The sequence below is a fragment of the Gallinula chloropus genome, assembly GCF_964237585.1.
Source record: "Gallinula chloropus genome assembly, chromosome: 8".
Classification (NCBI taxonomy): domain Eukaryota; kingdom Metazoa; phylum Chordata; class Aves; order Gruiformes; family Rallidae; genus Gallinula; species Gallinula chloropus.
The window spans coordinates 7,249,946-7,272,534 of NC_140093.1; the positions used below are offsets into that span (position 1 = coordinate 7,249,946).

General features: G+C 39.3%; 1 protein-coding gene and 1 long non-coding RNA gene across 3 annotated transcripts in view; one reads left to right on the plus strand and one right to left on the minus strand.

The window, feature by feature from the left end:
- The first annotated feature begins 1,277 nt into the window (after positions 1-1,277).
- LOC311194107 overlaps positions 1,278-22,589 on the plus strand; it is a 41,227-nt gene continuing 19,915 nt past the window's right edge. Inside the window, exons 1-2 of the long non-coding RNA XR_014617433.1 lie at positions 1,278-1,301; positions 20,752-20,839. This is a non-coding gene — a long non-coding RNA (uncharacterized lncRNA). The remainder of the gene's footprint in view (positions 1,302-20,751; positions 20,840-22,589) is intronic.
- The window catches only part of TFDP2 (transcription factor Dp-2), a gene marked incomplete at its 5' end in the record, with an annotated part of 38,250 nt that continues 27,265 nt past the window's right edge, over positions 11,605-22,589 (minus strand). For both annotated transcript variants that reach the window (XM_084267129.1, XM_084267128.1), the window contains 4 exons: positions 11,605-11,956; positions 12,747-12,837; positions 18,676-18,842; positions 22,372-22,523. In XM_084267129.1, coding sequence (XP_084123255.1) covers positions 11,773-11,956; positions 12,747-12,837; positions 18,676-18,842; positions 22,372-22,523 — 594 coding nt within the window. In that variant the 3' untranslated portion in view covers positions 11,605-11,772. The remainder of the gene's footprint in view (positions 11,957-12,746; positions 12,838-18,675; positions 18,843-22,371; positions 22,524-22,589) is intronic.

Sequence of the window (22,589 nt, forward strand, 5' to 3'; positions counted from 1 at the left end):
TCTACAGTTTGGTTGATTTACTATTAATAATACTTAATTACTTTGCTATGCTAATGTGAAAATTTTATCTGAGTGCTCAGGTGATTAGAACTTTGTCTCCCTCAAAGGGTGTTTTGCAAGCACTGGGTCTTTTTCCATCTTGAATTTTCTGCCTGTGGATTCTCCAGAGCTGTTTGTGGTTTTTAACTCTTCAGTGTGTTTAAAGCTGTTAAGGTTTTTCACCTTTGGAGATTTGCCACCCATTAGATCTAAATGTTTAATTGAATCACTTGTTTTTCCCAAATTAATACCATATAGAATTCACATAGATCATGCAAACGTATTCTCCCTGTCATGATTAGTCCATATCTCTCTCTGTGCTCACAATTTTGAAATTACAAATTTTCTTCCTCATGGTAAGAGGCCACTTTCTGTGGGAGTGGCTCCCTGAATTTCATAAATCCATTCAAGGGCTCAGAGTTGGAGAAGTCCCAGGCACTGCTGTGGAAGGCTTCAAAAGGAGAATAGGTCAAAGCATCTATCAGAAACCGTTGAGGTTTGTCCACTTTTTTTTCATTATTTTTTAATAAAAACGGACTCTCCAGTCCTAGCAGGTGAATGCTGCTGACCTACAGCATCCTTTAAACTTGGGAATTTCCGTAAACACTCCTAAAATAATTCTAACGGAGGCCTGTGCTGGGGCTTGTTTTGAGCGTGGGTCACGGCAGCCTGGCCGCGCTGTCTGAACGTGTCAGTCCTTCAGTGCAGCTGACGGACAGGCCCCACTGCGGGCAGTGACAGCATGGCGGGAGGGTGCTCTCTTTCTCCCGTCAGTCACCCGGCAAAGACATCGTGTCAGTTCATCTTCTGGACGTGTAACACGTCGCTTTGCGATTGGAGCCGTTACTGGAGGCTGACAGGGACTAGCGACACTGAGAGGTCGGGTTAGGGCAAGAGGTGTTCCTGACGTTCGCCTCCCGGCTCTGAGGCCGTTGCAATCCCGTGTCGGGTCGGTTCTGCGCGGGACAGCAGCTTCCTCTCGCTGCGAGGCCGCTGCGTTGCCTCAGGCCGCCCCGCCGGGTTACGGCGCCGAGAGCCTCGCCGCGCCGACTCGTGACGGGCGCGCAGGCCGCGTGGCGCAGGCCGGGCCGCTGCTCCCGCTGGCGCGCACCTGGGGCTCACGAGGGCGGCCACCGCCCCGGGCGGGCAGTTGGAAGGCGGCGCTGGCGCGAGCGGCGGCCGTTATCACCTGAGGCAGTGCGCGCGCGGCTCTCCAGAGCTGCTCGCCGGCCGGACGCCGCCTCTCCGCGGGATGAACGGAGGTAACGGGGGGGCGGTGGGGACGGGTAGAGGAGGCGGTGAGCTGGGGAAAGGGCTTTCGCTGGGCCGTCGCTTCAGAAAGGGTGGGAGGGCAGAGATGGAGCGGCCGCAGAGCCGCCTCCGGGCTAAACGCCGCCTCCCTCAGCACTCGTGGGCGCGGAGAAGGAGCGGAGCGACTGCGGTCACGGGGGTTGGGGGCACCGAGCCGGTCAGAGCCTGTCTGTCTGTCTGGTAGAGCTGTAAAGAGAAGGCGGTCGGTCGGTGGTTCCAGGCGGCGTGGTGCGTTTCGACGTGTTCTCTGCAGGTGTGGGGAAAGATGTTCACAAAAAGGATAGCTCGGTGTGGAAACCCAAACGTGCTTCCTGGGAAGTGAGTGCGAAACCAGGTTTGGCACCATTAAAACAGTGGCAGGTGGCACTGCACTACACTGCACCGTGTGCTTGGAGTATGGTGTGGCTGTGTTGCTTTCCTTAGGTTAGCAGCCTGTTGTGCTTTTGCGTTTGTTGTCACAGAAAGTCTACCCGGAGCTCTCCTCTGGGAGGGTAGTGTGGCAGGTCTGGTCCTAAGATGACGTGCTAGAGCAGTAGGTTTAAAGCCCAAGAACTGTCTCTTAATAAGGTACATGAACACGCATCAATGTCTCTTTCTGATGCTTAACCAAGGTGTGGCCTTAAAACGCACCTGCAACTGTGTAAGCTGCACTTCTTTTTTTTTTTCTTCCCTTAAATAAAATCTTACCTTTACCACAGAGAAGCTGTCTGTGGGGTGTAACATGGGCAATTTCAGCTGTGGTGAGTTCACACCCTTCCTTACCTTGCAGCAACTTGTTTTTGTCCATGCCCTCAACCTAGTCCTGTTGCCAAGAGCTATGAGTACTGTTTAATTTCTTTCTGTAAAGCTGGAGGCTTAAACTGTACACAGGTAAATGCTAGGACATTTTCCCATTGCCTGTGTGGTTTGAAACGTTAACTCTGAAATATGTCAAGAAGTTTATGTCCTTGTGGTGCTTTATTAAAAAGAACTTGTTTATGCCAGCAGCTGCTGTAAAAATGTAGTCTGTGCTTTTTATATGGTGTGGTATTTTATTATTTAATTTTGTAAAATAGTGATGTATTAATGGTGATAGATTAATTAAATGTATTGCCATTGCTGCATAATTTGGACTATGTCAAGGTGGTGAAAACTTGAGTTAGCACAGGTGATTTGAATCAAAGGGATATTGGTTTCATGTGTTCTAAAACAATGGTGCATCAGTAACTTTGCCACCTTACGCTGGAAGACTGAATCCTGTTTGTCAGTACTTGTGGTTTTTGATGCCATCTTATCGTTGTAGGCTTCTATGTCACTTCCTGCCTGTGACAATGGTTTACAGTTCCAGTTCATGGATTTGTGGTTCTCTGAATTGACTGGTGAGGGATTCTTGAAATGTAGCAAAATCAAGCCATTGTCTGGGTGGCAGCTGTAAGAACCAATAGGCAGGAACACAAATCCTTCCACAACTTGTGGGACTTTTTCATTATGGCAGACTTGCTTTAACCATTGTGACACATAAGAAGTACTGTTTTTCCTGTGAAATATACAGAATGGCTTCTTGTGTGTTGTTACCCTTGAACAGTGGTTTCGGTAAGGAGGCGAGTGCCAGTGACGTTAGATTTTTTGAGCATATTAAATGATCTACAGTAGGAGCAATGGAAGAGGAATTCAGCATTAAGTAGGACCTCAGGAGCAAAGAAGTGTTGTCAGGCAGATGAAGGACAGGCCCTCTGCAATAAAGCTGAACCATGTTCAGGAGCAACCTACACGAATCACACACAGTCAGGGACATGACTCGTGACAGCGGATTTTCACAATGAAGTATTGTTCAAATTTATCTCCTATCCTACACTTGGGGGTGAGACAAAGTGTAACGAATAATAAACCTACACAAATTTGGTGGTTTTCTTTTTCTGTTTTCCGTGAATGTTTTGAGATCTTTATGCTTTCCAGCAGAATGTGTGTAATTCAGCAAAATACAATTTTAAAGACTGTGGGTTTTTTCACCAAGGAAAAGATTTCTTGTTGTCCTATTGTTTCTGTTTTTACTGTTAGCACAGAGCACTTTAGTGCAACAGCAGTTACCATTGCTTCATTCCTTTTCTTAGAAAACATACAGATTTATGTGAAGAAAAATATAAGTTTGTATGCTGCTTATTGGACAGGAATTTTAACCAAAAGCATTTGTGATTTCAGAGTGAGGTACTTGCAGACTTCTCCGTTCTTAGAGAACCATGCCAAGTATTTTTTCTTAGAAGAAAAAAAAGTGCTTTTATTCTTCAACACTTTCTCAGTCTCTATGTTAGGTTCTTGACCATCTCATTGTGTCAATTGTTTCTTGCCCATTGTAACAAGAGGCTTTAGGTAGTTAGTTGGAGTCTGACAAACATATCCATGAAAATGTCTTTCCAAATGTGTTTCTATTTATTACTCAAGAATGAATTTACAGTTTTGCAGATCTTTTGCTATTGTCTTTTAACCTTTGAGGTTAAAATACTGAGTCATGAGTCTTCTGTGCATGTGGGGAAAAACAAGTACTGTGAAATTACTTGGTGGTTTTGTACTTGGTTGGTTGGAAGACCAACACAAATGAAGAAGGTCTGTATTTCATGCTCCCTAAATTCTTATTTGGATTCTTGCTAACAAATACGGCTCTGTGTTCAGAGCCTCTGTGTTTGAAGGGTGTCCTCAGGTCAGAGGATTTAGCACAAGACACAAGTATAGCACACAGTACAGGAATAGAGTGTGCTGAGAACACTGGAGTTCCTTCCTTGCAGACTTGAATGTTAAATAGAAAGACCTAATGATTTAAGAAAACAATGGAAAGTCCTGTATGAAAAGTGCATTCACTTTGGTGTGGAAATTGATTAGCTGTTTCTAAGGCTGCCTTTTTGGGGTGCGTGCCTTGATGAGATAGGGACAGTGACAGTCCTGAACACTCTGAGTACAAATGTCCAGCATCTTTCCCCAGCTAATGACATATTAAGTTTCTCTGAATGGTAGATTAACCAATGAGGCTGCATTTACTACATATTTTATTTCCAAAACACCAAAGGATGATATATTTCCTGGACATTAAGTCATAAAGTAGTTCACGGTGGTGTTATGGGTTTTTTTTAAGAGGCACAAGTACTGCCAACACTAACCTTGAACAACTTTTCTGCAATGTTTTTCTTAAAAAGAAGCCAAATCCCTTTGCTTTGAAATTCTTTTATTTGGTTCTACAATTAAGCTTTATGTTCCTTTTCACAGACAACTGGATGTTTTTCTCCAGAGCGTAGTTTTCACTTCTGTCAGACTTGTCTGCTCCCCACCCCCACTCTGCAACGTACAATTCCCACTTGCAGCATTTTCAGTAAACATGGGATCAATTCAGTATACAGAAATAGCTTCTTCTATAAAATTTCCATTAAAAAAATAACAAGTTTTTATTTACAAAGTGTTTGCTACTACAAAGTAATATTTCCTATTGGTTCAAATATACTATTTGCTAATGCCAGTGTTCCTATTAGGAAAGTAAAACTTTGTATATGCATTTTTATTTATATCTTTGTCAGTGTGTAAAGCACATACAATCCTACCACATTCTTTTTTACACTACTCCTATCCACATACAATGTGGTAGTAAAAATTAACACTATTTGATAAGGAAAAAAATCAGCATAGCTTAATAGCAGTCTTTCTGCAAAAATAAAACTTTAGTTTATAATTTAAAGGAATTTGGAAAGAAATAAATCTATGGAGAATTAAAAAAAATTGCAGCAATTTTGAAAAAGATGAATAGGTAACCTGGACTTCTCTGAAGACAGCAATTTATCACAAGTATTTGTGTGACAATTTATGCCAATATAGATGTTGGTGGAGAGGAAGATGAGTAGATTACAAAGTTAAATAAAATGTCAAATCTCATATAGTTAGCATCCTCATAAATTGGATTTGCCAGTGCTTTTCTTCCCACCCACCATGTTTACAAACCCACCTTTGAATTCAGCATTGAGAGGTCATGAAATAGCTTTGTCCATGACTGGTCTCATTCTTCAACAACAAAAAAGGTCTTAAATTTAAAATTAAAGTTAATGGACTTTGAAGTAGTTTCTGTATTTTAATCATAAAAAGGAAGTGTCTCTAAAATCTAGTTCCATGTAGAATATTGAAGTTATTAAAAAGTGCTACTGTAATGGGGGGGGTGGGGCAGACCTGCCTTTTTATCACACACTGCATGTTGCAGTGCCTCCTAACATTGCCTGATGGGTATGTCAGCATTAGCTTATTGTAAGGGACTGATCTATTGCCAGATCACCTAAGAAGTGCCAACAGACATGTACTGTTGTAGAAACTGTGCCTGTACTTGCTAGCTAGTAATTCCTGACACAGTGTAGGATATGTGAATAGAAAGGTGCAGTAGTCCCAGGATTTTTGTTTATTTGCAGTCAGGACCTGAGGAATAAGGATGAACTCATATCTTAATTTTTCCAGGTTTCTTCAGGATTATTTTTTCACAGTAGGTGCTTGTGAGATACAGTGACATAATATCTGCATATACTCTAGTATTTTTCATATATACAGCTTGGCTATAGCGATGAGAATGTGCCAGCAACTTGTGTGATGAGTTGTGATTCAGCTGGTGTTTTCCTAGGGAAGCTCTGGGAGAGCCACTATCCCTGCATTACCACAACCAGATCTACCAATTGTTAAAGTTACACCAGGGATTTGACAAACCCACCAAAAAACTCCCAGAGATGGATTTTGTGGACTTAAACTTTCTTGGTCAATGTTTTAACTTCCATGGCTGTTCAGATTAATTGTATGACCTTCCAGTGGGAAGAGCTATGGATATGTGGTGGTTTTTTCCTCTATGACTGCCTTGGTCTTATGGGTGTGCCATTGTTGCTTCATGGAAGGCAAAAGAATGAGCTGGCACTAGGCATCGCATCCTCCGTTTCACTCCTGCATAACCAGAGTAAGCTAAACCCGAGTCACTGTTGGACTCATTTTTGTCTTGGAGAAACCTTCCTATATACTGCATAGATGGGCGTGTTAGGCATCTGTGACTGAGTTTAAATTTTACATAACTATATCCTACTGTCCCATGGTGTTAATATATCTAAAGTGCCTATGCCTGGAGAACATTGAGTATTTAAGAATGGCACTTACAAAGTTAGAAGATTAAGTGGTTGCCACTTATTCTAGTCAATACTAAGGAAGGATGTGAGTCTGGGCTACTGGGAGGTTCTTCTATCTGCTTGGAATCATTATGAGCTTCTTACAGATACTGATCTGGTCCAGGTCAGTATGCCTTTTTTATTGTAGATAAGCTGGGTTTACCTGTTCGCTCTGTATTGTTCCTAAGTCTTCTGGAATTTGGTTAGTTACATGTCACCTTCTGCCCAATTTTAAGCAAGGAGTTTTGATGTCCTGCAGCTGGGGTGGATATTTTAAATACAGGATACTTGGCTACTGTTAAAAAGATGTAAGCAAAAAGAAAACATTTTGGTTTTGGCTCATCTTTGGGGTAGTCCATAGTATGAGTACTAAAAATGTTGAATGAATACGTGGTCTTTTAACACCTGCAATAACCAGTGCCTTCAGTTCTTACTGTCTTTTGACCCTCGCCTATTAGTACCAGTTGGGTTTGGTAACCAGGGGTGCCAATTTGGGTAACAAGCTAGGAAGTACTTGTGTGGGTAGCTCTGCAGTGACTTGAAAGGTTGGTAATACTTAGCAGGGCAAATGAACAACTGGGAGTAACAGTGGTTGTGGGTATATTTTGGCAATATACCTGGGTTTATGGAAGAATGTTTCTAAGAGGCTGCAAGCAACCAGCCACCAGACTAAACTGGAACAGCTAAATAGCAAAGAGATAACCTGATTCGTGAACTTAGTTAAGGAATGAGAGTTTCAGAAAGTTTCATGGTTTCAGGATTTGGTTATATGAATACCTGCCAACAGAAAATTGTTTAGAGCTGTTAACACTCTGGTAATGGTAGGTGTGTGATAATCAGGAAGTACAAATGATTTATTGAGGTATTACTTCTAGTTCAGAATTCCAGAAGTGGCATATCTTAAAAAACAACTCAATGAACAGAGCACGAGTCCTTAGCATTTGTCTTGTTCATCAGCAATGCTGCAATAGGTTCCATTTCTTAGTGTTGAAGGTGGAGAGGCCTTCAGCTGTTAAATACAAGGCCTTGGAGTAACTGAGCTGCAACATTTCTATCTTTAATTATGCTTGTAGCAAGCTGGAGGAGGTCACCTACAAGACTGACAATTACCAGAATTTATTAAATAAAGCAATTTAGGAGCTCATCTATCCTTTTTCCAGCTTCATTATGTCTGGTTATTTAAAATACTTAGTTTCTGAGACAGTCTTGTATGGAACAGATAATAAATTAGGCGGGTCAGTCAGAAGATAACTTGGTTTACTATTATACCCTGTGGTTATTAGCTTTGTTTTTTCATGAATCCAAACCCCAAACATCTCCTAACTCACTAGAACAAGTCTTTTCAGTAAACCATCTGGATTATTTTCAACTGAAAAGAGACGGTTAATTACAAAAAGTAGCATTGCTCAGTGTTCAAATATGGTTAAGTTTCAGTCATGCTCTTGAATTAAAATAGTGGATGTGATCAGATGATCTTTTTTCTTAAAAAACCCCAATTAAAATCTGGTTATTAGGCCTTTTTAACATGTTAATTCAGGCTGATTTAGTTCATCAGCAGAAGAGCTACTCAAAAGGATTAGGAGTATTTGTAAGCTATAGTTTAAAAAAACCCCAACCTAAACAAAAACCTTAACCAAACTGGGAGTATCTACAGTGTGGCTTGTACTAGATTTAATGAAGTTAAAATCCTATCTTCAGTGAAACTCTTATCATTTGCTTTAGTCCTTACTTATATCCACATATTTATTTAGATTAAGTGGATTGTTGCCATTAATTCCAGTGCTGAAATGCTTCACTTTAATACACTCTTAAAAATAAAATCCACAAATAGTCAGATTTCCACACAGTAGAAAAATGCTGTCTCCCACTCATATTTTTTCATCTAGTTTGTGGGGCTAACAAGTTTTACAAAGTCAAATTTAGATTTCTTTTCAAGCATCATAAAGTCCAGAAATAAAACTCTTTACTGCAGTATGTATAAAAGCATTTACACACAGTATTATATTGCTTGCAGTTAAATGCCTTCTGAATGTATAACCAAGAAACAGTGTTCCAAGGTACAGAAATATGTCACTTAAATTTATCTTAAATAGAATTTGCAAGAGATGTTATTTAGTACCAGTTGCTATTTGTTTCGTATCGATGAATGTCAAGGGTATCCAACAGGACAGGAGAGGATGTTGGTAACCAAATAGAAAATGGGAAAACCAGTCTTGCTAATGACCTTTTTATTCTGGAAAGTATCTGCTGTTGGCTTTCAGAGGGAAGGCTGGCCTGAGTATTGCAGCAACTGAGCACAACTGCTGCCATTAGCTTAGTGGGAGCTGTGTGGCTGCTTAATGTTCTCAATCTCCTCATTATTCATAATTACTCAGAGCTCAATTCAGACAGAACAGCTGCACTTCGTGAGGTCCTGCATTTACCTGTTTTGTTTGGTTTTCTTCCCTGTTGGTTTGTTTTAAATATGTCAACTAACATCAACAGGAATGACTGAAAGACTTGCCTGAGATCATACACATGTGACTATGGCTGGATAAGGCCCAAAATTCTCCTAGTTCCCAGGCTTTAGTTGTAACCACCAGACCACAGTGCTTTAGTTGAATTTCATCCTCAACTGGGACTTGGCACAAAGAATCCCAAGGAATAATTTCTTTTTGAAGTCTCTTGTAAATGTTCTAACTTGTTTTGTCCTTTTGTATTCAATTAGTTCAGGAAAAATAACTTTTAATGTCTTGGTTCAACTGTGTAAATATGTTATGTGCTCCTAGATTTATTTTTTTTTAAAGTTTGCCAGAAGGCAAGTAGATGTGCAGTCTGCTGCTCTGAAGGACACAGACATCAATGGAAGGAAGATTTAACTTAAGATCTTCCTCCTGTAAAATACATTCCATTTCTGGGCAGGAAGCCTTTTTTTTGCTGGGTGCTTATAGTTCAAAGTGTTCCTCTTTAGCAATTGTTTAGACCTTGAGTGGGAAATGCAAAGAAAGTGTGAAGTTAAGTGTATCCCCAGTGTACTGGGAGGGGGGAATAAAAACATCTTTAAAACAATGTTCTCCTAAGCATTCCTTAGGATTCTACACATACTGTGTATCTTTGATCTGCCCTCTCCAATGAAAGCTGACAGGGCAGTTTTAGAGAAAAAGCAGTTGTTTTTTTAAGAATAAAAGCAATTATGAAATGCTGTCTGTGAAACTGACAATTCCATAGTAATATACCTGGAGCATATTTTACCTTCTCTTACTTCGAAAGTGAGTCACTTTGTCAAATGCATTGACTCTCTCAGTGAGAGAATTATTTTGTGTTTGTAAAGCTTTTCGTCATACAGAGGTAGCGTTACAGATTTGGTTGAAGTGAGGTGATGTAAATTCCTCAGTCTGCTGTTGCCTGTGAGCCATGAGCACAGAAGAATAGTCTTGCCCAGAGGGTGAATAACAAGGTACGCATAGAAGAATTCCTTTAATTTGTGTATTTGCAACTCATTTGTTTAAGCCAGATAGCTCTACTTGCTTGGTCAAGAGCCATACCTAAATAATGGTGCTGCTAAAACTGCACCCCAAACGCAGGAGTTCAAACTATCTGTGAGAAGTTTCTAACTGGATGCCTTAATTTTTAATGCAAACATGCAGGTGGCTTGTATGCTCCTCGCAGTTTTAGCTGTCCTGTATGTAGGTAGTCATGTGCTAACTCCTGCAGGAGAGCCAGGTAGCTTTTTTAGCTAGAGCCTCAGTTTGTCTCACTAGCCCGGGCTTGGTGCTTTTGAACCTAGTGGCTTGAGTGCACGTTTGTCTGTAAAAGATCAATCAAGGGATACAGCTTGCTGCCATTGCTCAAGCAAGTAACGGTTTTACAAGCTGCCTAACCTCATAACTAAATAACAGAACCAACTTCCTGGAGCTCTGGCAGCTAATACATGGTGTAATAGAAATAGGTCAACTATTTACAAACAGTATAAAAACTGGAAAGAAGTAACTCTATTTTAAACTGGATTTGCCTAATGAAAAATAGTTAACTTCATGACTAGCTAAAATACTGGATGTTAGAACGCCATGGGAAGAGTACATCTCCAGTGTATTTCGCTGTTTTTTTAAAAAGGCCTTTATGATGGGATGTGTGGTTAGCTATAGAACACAGAGCCTCCTGTCCCAAGTCCAATTTAACAGTTCAGGTTGTGTAACGTTAGCCATAAATTATTTTAAGAAGTGGTTCGATAGTAAAAGGTGCATCAAGTTAATAATAAGGAAGTCTGTCATAATCCAAGCTGACTAATGCAAGATGTGAAGTGACATATTGTTGAAATTGAATTTTTTCCTAAGAACTTCAACCTATGGCTTTAAAAATTGTGCCCTGCCCACCTGGAATTTGAAAATACTGCCTTGAAAACATGCTGCCTGAGGTCCTTAACATAAAGGCCTTCTTAAAGAAACCAAATACCACACGCTGTAAAATCAAAGGGATTATAAAGTTAGAACAGTAAAGGAGAAGCTATATTGGATACATTATAATCTAGAAATACATTTTTAAACTTCTTTTCCTTGAAAAAAGCTGGTGCAGAGAATACTGCTGTTTTTATTATCCTGACTGTTTAATAATGGCTAGGAATAATCACTTATAATAAATTAGGTCTGCAGTATAAATGAACAAATGAACTTTTCAAAAGAGACATACTAATGTTACTTTAGAGTATCTAAAATGGATTTAACTATTTCAAGATTCATTTAATCACTTGCAATTTATATTACTTTAAGAATCTTCTATACAGCAAGTTCAACAGAAGAAAAGCAAACATTCTAACAGCCCCTTTTCCCTAGAACAATTTTCATTTAAGATAGTTTTAAATAGCTATTTTAGCGCATTTGCACGAGTTCTCTCTCCCCCTTTTTCTAAAGGTAGCACAGGTGAAAGACAACGCAAGGATTGGCCTTTGTTGACTGAGTCTCTTTTCTTCTCCATCTGTAATGATAAGGGGAAGACAGAGATTCAAGATGGAATGTCCCAAATGGAAAATAGGAACTTGATGTTTACTCTGCCAAATCTCCAGGGGCTTTTTTCTTTTCCTTGGTTACAGTCAATAAATGCTTTGCTCTGTGTCCATGTGTCACTCTGTGTTCAGTTACAGAAAGGTTTCCATTTCTGCTGTGCATGAATTTCTTTTGAAGCTTCCGTTTTGCTTCAATGAACACAGCACAAACCAAGGCAAGAAACTTCAGTAAAATCCAAACAGGAGCTCCCATTAAGAATATCTGAGCAGCATTTTGTGTGTATTCCAATTCTACTGTCCTTATTCTGGGGAGGAAGAATCCTCATCTTCATCCTCTTCATCTTCATCATTGAATGAACATGGAGTTTCTCCCCGTGACTCAGAGTAGCGTGATGTTGCACTGCTGGACTGTTGGCTGCTAGGGGCAAGAAACTGCCCAGTTGCTAAGGCCACTTCAGCATCCAAACACAACCCTGGATTCTCACTATCAAAACAACAGAAATGGTGAAATTTAGGGGATGTTTTATGAAATTTTAATCTTTCTTTTTGGCCTCAGCTGTTCCTTTACAGAAATGCTACCAACAAGAAAAAAAAAACCCAAAGCATTCCATTAAACACAGTGTATAATTAGTTTTGAAAACTTAAAGTGTTGTAAAGTCACATAAAAAGGATTACTGGGTGGAACCAGTAGAATTGCTCAAGCCAAAGAAAGCCTAAAGAATAATAAATCCACCATAGTTTTGTCAATACACATGAATGTTTGCAATATGAAATTAAGCCATTAAATACTGTGAGGAAAAACCTGTTCCAGAATAATCCCTCCGTCCATATTTTTAAAGTACAGGTAACCTCCAAGCAAAGTGTGGTTCTGGAGGGTTATTTTGGATTGTTTTTTATTGTTGTAGTGCATTTAGACACCATTCTTTTGTACTATTCAGAACTATCATCAGGCTTTTTTCCACATGAAATTACTTACTGACAGTCCATGCCCAGGTAGGAATTTAAGGTTAATCAGGAAGATTCTGCCTTTCTAATAAGGGCTTGGAAGTGATTCTATTCTCTTGAAACAGATACAAAATAGTTAGCATGTTCGTAATTCAAAGCATTTCATTTGGCATTTCAAATACAATTATCTAAGGAGACAGAATAAGAGACTTTTTCACCATCGAAAATTAACCATAACAGATTTCCTGCATGTAACTGGTATCAGATAGGCTACTGGAAGTACCACAAACACATACCATTGTCCTTGAATAAAAACATATTTTGTGTACCTTGACTTAGCATCAGAAGTGCCTCCTGCTACCTCTAAATGTGAACTTGAAAGTAATCCTTTGTTTATCCATGAAAATCCTGCAGACATATCTAGAAGAAAGCAGAATTGTATTTGAGTTATTTTTTTCTTCCTTTTACAATCATAAACTTTGTATTCCCTTTGCAGTTATGATTTCTTAGTTTAGAAGTAACCAGTAGCTGAAGTTGATTTTATATTGTTGATGTGTCTTGTTTAATCAAGATGACATTACATAGACGACTCCAGTGTTTGTGGGTGCATTTAGGCCTTGCACTTACTCAGAATTGTGGTTATTTCTATGAAACTTTCCTCTCTGTCTGAAGAGAATTCTCACTGAAGATGACCCTGACTAGTAGCAATATGCAGTCACAGGCACCTGAAATAGAGATCCTTCACAGAAAATTACTGCTATAGATTGATCTTTATCAAATGCCCCAAGAGCTCTAAATGCCTTTGCTGTTGTGCTTTGTGTAGGTGTAAATGGAATTGTACTTGCCAGGAGAGGAGATAGTGCAGTGAAGCCACCAAAGCACTATGCATTTCAGGTGTGCAAGTTCTGATGGCTAAAGGAAATTTCATCTTGGTAGTCTCATAGCTGACTGTAAGGCAGCCTCTGAATCCCATTGACACTGAATAGAGACAGCAATCAGCTGTGGACATGAATAGATGTCAAAGGTCTTGAGTATGAAAGGGAAAGCCTTGCATGCTTCATTTGTGAGGTGTAAGTCAGTCTCCTCCCTAAGAATAAGAAATGTTGAGATTGAAGTGGTCTTGTAATAATGCTGAATTCCTCAAGGTAATTTGTTAAAAAGCTCTCTGAGGGAGGGGTAACAGGTTGGTTAGTTACAGCCCTCATAGTGCTTGGTTTCTAACTCCCTGACAAGCAATGCTTGTCAGTTGTTTCCAGTTACACACATTTCGGCCAACAGAATCAGCAAAACAAATCCACTGAATCAATTACACTTGGGGGTTGTATTTTAGGGATGTTTTTCATCTGTTTCTTTGATAAGGTATTTCTATTGACCTGTACAAATTCTATCTCAGCATGAACTTAAAATCAAGTTGCCATCAGGACTTCTAGTTCTCTCTCATGATGATTGCATGTGGTTCCATCTGGATGCATTAAATCAGCATAGTCCTTATTACTACTTGCTACGCCTAAACAAATGGCAAACCTCTGTTCCATTCAGCATGACGGTAGTAAAACAGATTGTACTACCCCTATTTTATCTGTTCTGTAACAATAGGCAAGAAAAATAACTAAATGTGTTTGCTACATATACTTTCTCATTTGTCCTTCTTGTGTTCTTGCTAAGCTTTGGCTCCTTGATTTGACAGTGTACTGCCTAGCCCAGGGACTGTTACAAGCAAGTTGTCGCAGCCACATGCATTGGGTCACCATCCTTTGGGATCCATGGGCTACACTGTTTGGTGCTGGGTGGACTTGTTAGCAGTGAGGTATTTAACTGATATGTTACAAAGCGAGGCTACCAAAAAGTGATGCTCCTGCCAGCAGTCTTTGGAACACGTAATGGAAATTAGTAAGTGGCAGTGTTAGAGTGATCTAAGAGGATGGAATATGGACATAGCTGGGTGGCTTTCAGGAAGACTGCCCTAAACGCAGGTTCGTTTTTACGGAGAACATGTTCTGACAGTCTCCTGTCTTTACGGGAGGAGGCTGACCCACCTGGAATGACTGCATTGGATTAGGTTAATAAAGTAGATTAGAGATGTATCACAGTGTTGTTTCCTGGCCTTTTGAAGGGGTGTACCTGTGCGTACATGCTTAATATTCCAGAAGAATAACAAGTCACTGCTAGCAATCTGGCATTTTATTCACATTTGGGGATTATACTAGCTGTTCTTTTTGAAGAGCAAGGTGGAGGAAAGCGTGGATTTTACACCTAAGACAGAAAGAAGCTTCACAGATGCATGTCTCTGTCTTGTACTTGTGTTGCCTTCAATTTCTAAATTTTCCAGTGGGCTCTGAGGAGTCAGGAAAAAGAGGAAGTTTCTGAAAGATGGGGTGGTTAAGAAGCCATTTCCTGTCTGGAAAGGGCTGTCAAAATAGAAGTCTGCCTACAGCAAAGAGACTTAGTACTTCTAGCAGGCTAAATAAATTAGTAATAGCTATGCTTACAAACCAGGGAAATCAACTTGGGAAAACCTTCCCAAGGTAAGAGGAGCAGCCTCATTATGGACAAGGCATATCTTGCAGGAGATACACTTGGTAGAAATTTGTACTTCACAAGAGAAGGCTCTAAAGGAACACTCTCAATAGCCTTTAGTATTTAATGCAAAAGTGCTGCACAGGATTACTGTCAATAGCTGAAAAAGCTCGTTCATTCAGCGGGACTCAGCTCTTCAGTTCCAACTTCAGCTCATTTTCCAGTCAAGGACTGTTATGCAGGGAAATGGCAGAGCACTTCTTCACCAGGGAATAATAAAGAAGTGGTCCTAGAGACCACGGTCTCCACCTGCTGCCTTAGTGAGGTACAGAAAAGTGGGATGGTGTTAGCACAACTATTGGTGCCTCAGAACTTTTAGTTTCTACTTTTTTTCACCTGTAGTCTCTCTGTGTGAGGTTAGTGTAATTAGGATTGTGACCTTGGGATGCTGGTGCAAGTGTTCTGTTAGAAATAACATTGCTCCTTCCATAGTAAGAAGCTGGCAAGTATTGTGGTTGTAGTACAAACTGTTTTATGGCCATCACTTTTTCTAGATTTTCCTGTTGCTAAAGTAAACCCTTTAATATTAACTTTTACTGTAAGTTGTGTTTGGGCTGCTGTATCCTCTACTTTTGCTGCCTTTTGGGAAACAAGTAATACCAAATTTCAGTTTAAAAGTCTACACTGATTATGACAACTGAGCAACAGAAAAAGGTGTTACAGATCTAATTTAAGATATACATAGTATTTTTTGTTTGTGGTGTTAAAATGTCTTACCACCTGCTGATTTCAATGGCAGTCAAGACACATGAGGATCATACTAATGTAGTACTTAAAATATGGGTTAAAAAAACCCAAGACATTTTTGCTAAAAGATCATGAAGCCTATAGAAAACCTAAAAGATGCTACTGTTACCAAATCATTGAAGAATAGCTAAAACACTTGATCCTCCTGTATGAAAAGTATACTGAAAAGGTTTTGATGCACACAACAGCAGTTCAGCAGTTCCAAGCAAATTATTTGGCATGTTTAGTGCAACTAGGAGTTTGCAGGGGCAGAGTTTAAGCTGAGATGGTCCCAGTTTTTTTTTTTTCCCAATTTTAAATTTATTTTGTTGAACTAGTTGTGATTTGGATTCTTCCAACAGTTTCTCCAGTCCTATCATCAAGCCTCACAAGGCAAACTATTTTTAGGTGTTGAGAAGTCAGTAATTGCCTGGAAAAAAAGATGACCAGATGAAGGTTAAACTAACATTGCATGGGAAATAAAGTACTTACTTAGACATATTAGAAAAGGACTGGTTTCTATAGCAGTTGACTTCATGGAGTCAGCTAGTGTGTGTGGGAGAACTTTAATCATGATTGTATTAAGTTTATTTAGCAAATAGGAGAACTTGACTTGCTTTTCTTGCCTAGTGGTATTTGAAGCCAGTTTACTTAACAGTACTGGAAGTAACCATGAACTCTAGAAACCAGTGATAGGCCTTCTAGTTTACTACTTTTGCAGTGGAAGAAACAACATCTAAATACTGCCAAGGTTAAAATGGGAAGTCATACTTAACTGAAAATATGTACTCAGAGCAATGCTGGTTTTTCAAGCATTGTGCAAACATTTAAATCTATTTCCCTTACTTGCCAGTTTCTGCCATTGGAAACCTCTACTATGCAATTCATATCTGTAACAGCAGCTTTGTGTTGTGTAATTAAGTAGCAAGCAACAGACAGAAGAAACCTTTAAAATAAATGTACATGCTCTAGTAACAAGGCTTCTGGGTTCATTTTTTCAAAGGCGGAAACAGATGAATGAATGCAATCCATGTCTGAAGAAGACGTCACTTGCCTCAATACATTCCAAATAAAAAACAAAATCAGTGCATTTCTTGGATTAAAATTCTGGGTAGGTTCTGGCTGCTGGCCTGCTACTCAGAATCACAACATTCTCTAAGCGTATGCAGTCTCAGAATCTGCCTTGTTCTGTTCAGTTTGTTTGAAGCAGTTCTACTTGTCTCTGACTCGCACAGGAACACTGTGGTTGTTTTGCCTTCAATACTTGCAATAACCCCCCTCCAAGCAGTACATTGGTGTGATTAGACTTTTTTCAGAAGAAACTAAAATGAACTACTAGTCATTAGTTTTGCCATGGAGTTTTATTGCATCATCTTTAAAAGCTGGTTTTATTCAGTAAATAGTGTGATGTTTTTTTGCACATTTAAAAAAACCCTGTTCTCTGAAGATAAACTAACAGAGGTTTAAAATGAAACAAATTTTAGTTTATTCATTGATACGCGAGAGTAATTAAGTAACTTGAAGACTGCAACACTATTAGATAGCGTAGGTTCTGCTCCTTTCCCCTTTTTTACAGTGGTGATCAATCATGCAGTAAAAATTTTTAGTTGATTAAACTTGCAGGGAACAATCCAGATTTCTCACAATTTCTCTTTCTGGCACCTGTGCAGCCTTATAAAGACTTGGGTGTGTAATTTCAAAACTGATCAAAATTAAAACATGAAATCTTGGTTTAAAAGCTCATAGTACAAAGGGACCGGGAAAACACAAGTGTGGATAAACCTAAGTGTATTTGATGTATTTTGAAATGTTAAGCCGTTTAAAATGTATTAATTTTAGTGAATGTAACTGAATTCTAATGTCTAGTAGTGTTCTGACATCGCACATGTTAAGAAACTGTTTCATTCTTAGTTCTCTAGTGTAATAAAATCAAGTATACAGAAAAATATGCTCAGCTTCCTGACTGCTTAACTGTATTTTTCTTATGAAAACAAAATAGCATTTTTAATTTAAAGCTTGCATTTAGAAGATCCTAACATAAGGATTAAATGTTGAGAACGGAAGAGAATTAACTTTAGAAAATCCAGGGCAACAGCTTTGTTCCCCCTTTCCTCAGAAATGTCTGTGTATGGTAATTCATTGCGTAACATCCTCTACAGAAACTTGGGGAAAAGCTGAGCCAAGTTCAAGCTTTGGGCAGAGCGAGAAGAGGGGAAAAAGAATGCAGCCTGACAATAACTGAAGGAAGCAATTACAAGCTTTAGCAGCTCTAATCCAGTGACAGAACACTGAAGGAGATCTAGGTTTGAGTCTAGATCTGCATGGGAGACCTGTCCTGAACTCTTTGGAGCCTCTCACTCAATTCAGAGAAGCTCAGTTCTCAGATGGCACCTGCTGGCTGTGGGTTTTATCAAATAATTGCTCTTTTACACATTAACTAAGTTTCAAAATGACTGGACGCAGTAGAGCCTACCATCCAGGGACACTTGAGATATCCTTAGCAGAGCTAACCTACCTCAAGTAAAGTGTGAATGCAGCTGGGTCATGTATGGATTACACTCAACTAGTTCAAGATGCTCTTTTTCCTTCCTTTTTCTCCTCCACTCTGGAAGAGCTGCCACCTTCCAGTTGGCTCCTTCTCACATTCACAGTTACTCAAAATTAATACTAACCCAAGAAAATTTATTCTTGGTGTCAATTTGGTGATTTAAAAATATTTTCTTCAGAATGCAGCTTAGTCAGGAGTGAGTTGTTATAAATCAGTGTGGAGTAAGTTTACAGTACAACTATGATAAACCTCCCAAAATTAACTGCAGAACAATTTGGTTATTATGTACCAACCCTACTAGCTCCCATATAACTTCAAATGTTACATTACCATTAAATTTGATTCTGTTAAAAGATGTTACGAATTTTTGGTCAGGAACAGTATTTTAAGTGTCTCATCTAACTTACCCGTGATGTAGCCTTCTAAAGCTTTTGGCACCAGTGATTTTGCAGTTCGTAGGTCCTCAGCTGAGCATTTGCCTTCCTCAAGCCCAAAGGACATTCCCATTCTCTTCAGCACCTCGCTGTCATCATGAATCTCAAAAGTGTTATCAAAATTAAAGAGGTATTCAAATCTGCATGTAAAAAGTCAAAAGTGAGATGGTTTTGAAAAGAGTACAGATATGCTTTTTTTTTTGCGCTTAGTTTTCCTTTTTTTTGGGATGCACTGAGGTAAGTGTCTAGATTCTTCATTATCTGTAAAGACTCCTTAAAAAAAAAAAAGTCGAGCAAATGTTTTTTTTGCTCCTGTGACTAGCTTGCCATGGGGCTTAAAATGGCACTTTCTCCATTAAAGAAACTTCACTGCAGGAAGAAAGTAAAATTTTCTGTCTCATTAAACAGATTCAAAGGGGAAAGAAGGAGGCCTTACTAAACATGAACCTTCACTTGTAGTAAATCCAGTACTTTTAAAGGTCACCTGCAGCCCTGTCATCAAACTATATTGGTTTTGCTTCTTTTACATTTCACTTTGTGTTCTAATGTGCAACACTCCTCCTGTGAACTGACCTATTTACCTTGGTCTAACTTTGTTTTTCTGAGCACATTTGGCTGCAGCTAGCAAAGCAGTCTGTTCAGTGTCCTGCATGTTCACAATCTACCACTTCTGCTGCAGGACTCTCAACATGTTTTTCATTGCATACCAAAGTGGAAATAGTGATAGAAACTTAATATAACTGTAAGAAAAGGAAAGGCATCTGGACTGGCCTTCTGCTACGATCACAGGCTATTAAAAGCATGGGCAGTACTGGTCCAGGGCTTAGTTCCCAGTGCCTCTTTCTCTGCTGACAAGACCTTTATCCTGGGAAAAGGCATGATCTTTAAAAGGTAACTTACTGGTGGGTGTTCCATTAGCTTCACACCACGTGTGGATTTTCTTGATAGTTTTTTTAATACTCATTTTCTTACAAGTTTGAAGAGTGACTTTTTTTCAGTTATACACAACATTTTAATCTAGAAATCTACAGGTTTTGTACTAGGTGTATTGTCAGTTACAGATATAATTTCTTTTGTGACTCACATGGTATTACTTGCAAACCCTATTATTTATGCAGCTATGTTTACTGAAGCATAACTACATTCAAAGGAAAAATGAGATGTGTTGCTGTACCTTTAATTGCTACAATTATACTCCGCTACCTGGACTGCTGCAGCTAAAGTCACATAACTGTTTACACAAACAGCGGATGGGAGACCAGTGTCATACCAAGTAACTACCAGAAAACTGTGTACTTAACTAAGTAGTAACTGTTTTCAGCTTTTATGGCACAGGATTAAAGGCTGTGTTTATTGATAGATCTGCATTTCTCCTCTGAGGTGTTGTGGTCAAATACTGGATGCTAGAAAGGAGGGTAACTCCTTTTTCCCTCCCTGGCAACTTTCCAAACAAAGGAACTTACCTTACAGTAGTATTTCTCCACTATAGTTTCCAGCAACCTGCAGCCCCCGACATAGGAAGCCCCTCTTCTTCTATCTTTGCTGTTAATAATAGCTATTTGAGGGTTTTCTTTCAGGGACTTGATACAGCCCCTTTTTGAAGTTAGGTAAACTTTTGGCATGAACAACATCAGTGGCTATGATGTGCACTGAATGTTACAAATATACTTACATTGTTCTTTTTGCCTAAAACCTGTCACCCGCTATCTTCTCTTAATGTCTCTTAATTTTAACAAGCAACTGTGTATAGCTGTTCTTTATGCACATTCCTCATGTCCTCCATGATTTGAGGATACTTAACAAGTGAATCCACTGTCCCCTCCTTCTGGAGTCCATCTGTTCTTTCTGTGAAAGTCTTTCCATCCATCCTGGATGCCCTCCCGTGTCTGTCTCCCCATGATGCTATACTCTTCACAACACAGTATATAGTATTCCAGCCACAAAAGTACTATAAATACTTAGTTTTACATCATCTCTCTTACTTTCTTTTTCTAGTAATTTCCAGTGTTCTTTTGGATGTTTCTGAGAAATGAACTTTGTTATTCACAGAATGATCTACTGGCCAGCCATCTTATTACGCAGAACTAAAAGCTACTGGGTACACAAGGTTTGGGTACAGCTCCTGTTTCTTTCCAGGGTAAGTGCAAGTTTGATCAACACTGAATTTCACCTGAACCGTCTGCTCTTGCTCTTTCTTCCTTCTTCTAAGGATACAAGAGCCAACTTCCTAAAAGCTTTCTCTAATGTATAGCATTGCATATGTTATTTGGGAGAAAAAATTAAAATGGAAGCCCATTACAACAGCGGCTTCTTAACTGACATTGAAACCAAGTGAAGGGCAAGCGTTCAAACTGACCAGCAATGGGGCTGGGCAGAGTAAATACTCTCCATTAAACTACAATATTTCAATTCCCCAAACTGCGTGTCTGCTTTTGCCAGCTTCCTGACTTAGCAGATCAATTGTTTAACTGTTGCTGTAACACATTTAACAGTGGTTTAACCACTGGCAGTTTCTGGCACTGTTTTCCTATGTCCTGCTGCAGCCACTAATCAGTTGCACAACTAATAACCGCAGTGGAAAGCCTGTTTAATTTGGACTGTACACTTAATGATCCCCAGCTGACAATAATATTGAAGCTAGGTTACATACACTGAAGTATCAGCAACGTAAATTTGTGGTGCTCACTTTAGTAGTAGAGTTCTCTTACAGTCTGAGAAGCATCGTACACTTCTCTAGATCCCAAATGGCCCTTTTATCTCTGACAACTTCAAAGCAGCAGTTCTGAAATTTCAGTATGAAATCATTCAACTTGTTAACAACTTCAAACCTAAATCTAAGAGCACTGTTTAAAAGTGCAGAGAGAACCCTTTAGTATGCCTGTAAGGGTATATAGTTAAACCAAATCAATACTGATCCAATTGGGATTTGCATATGACAGAGTGGAATCAGCAATCTACAGTATTAAAGCCAGCTATTTTCAGCTAATAAACTAGTTGTGATCTGATTATCCGTTAACGTAACACACTTTCAGCCATATTTTCACAGGACGAAGAGCATAAGCACCCAGAAGGACCTAAGTGGAAGATTTTCATATTAATATAGGAGTGCAATTATAATAAAAACAGTATTTCAAATTTTTACCTAATTTCCTTCCTTGTTTTCCTACAAAGACCTGGGTGCAATCTTTCTGCCATTAAAAGACCCTTTCGAAGTTGCTGTTACCACCTCTAGGATGCTGGTTTTGTGTTACATGGATCACCTTGTGTTTCTGACTACACCAATTTATGGTATATTAGGAAAAAAGAGTTTTGGAGTACTACCCCCTGGCTTCATGAAAAGCTGGTGCTGTATTAGTATGTGACTTCATTATGTTATTTCTGCTGCACAGTGAATGCTCTTTGAAACGTCAGTCTGAAGTGCCTGTTGTAACAGTAAAACTCAGCCTGTTTTAACTAGTGGTTGTAAGCCAATGTTGATAATTACTATTGCTACACCAGTTGCATTAAGTATTATAAAATAAAAAAATCCCAATCCCAAAACACTCCCCTGTAGTGGCAGTAGCAACTTTAAGTAGTTATTCTAGTAAGCAAAAAAAATCCCTGGTTTGTTCAAAGAGAAATTCCAGCCCACAAAGAAAATTTTTTAAAATGGATTCCACAACCACTCACTTATCACTTGATATGCTGCAGTCTATAACTGTTCTTTTGCTTGTGTTGACTATCAAGAAAGGCAGCTGTATGGTTGAGTTCAAAGCTGGAGGGCCTTGGTTTTGTTGTTCATTTTGCTGATTTCTTTGGACCAGGTTTTTGAATGCTATTTGCTGTGGAAAGAAGGAAAGAAAACTATCACTGACAACACAAGAGAAGACCTCAGTTCCAGAGCTAGG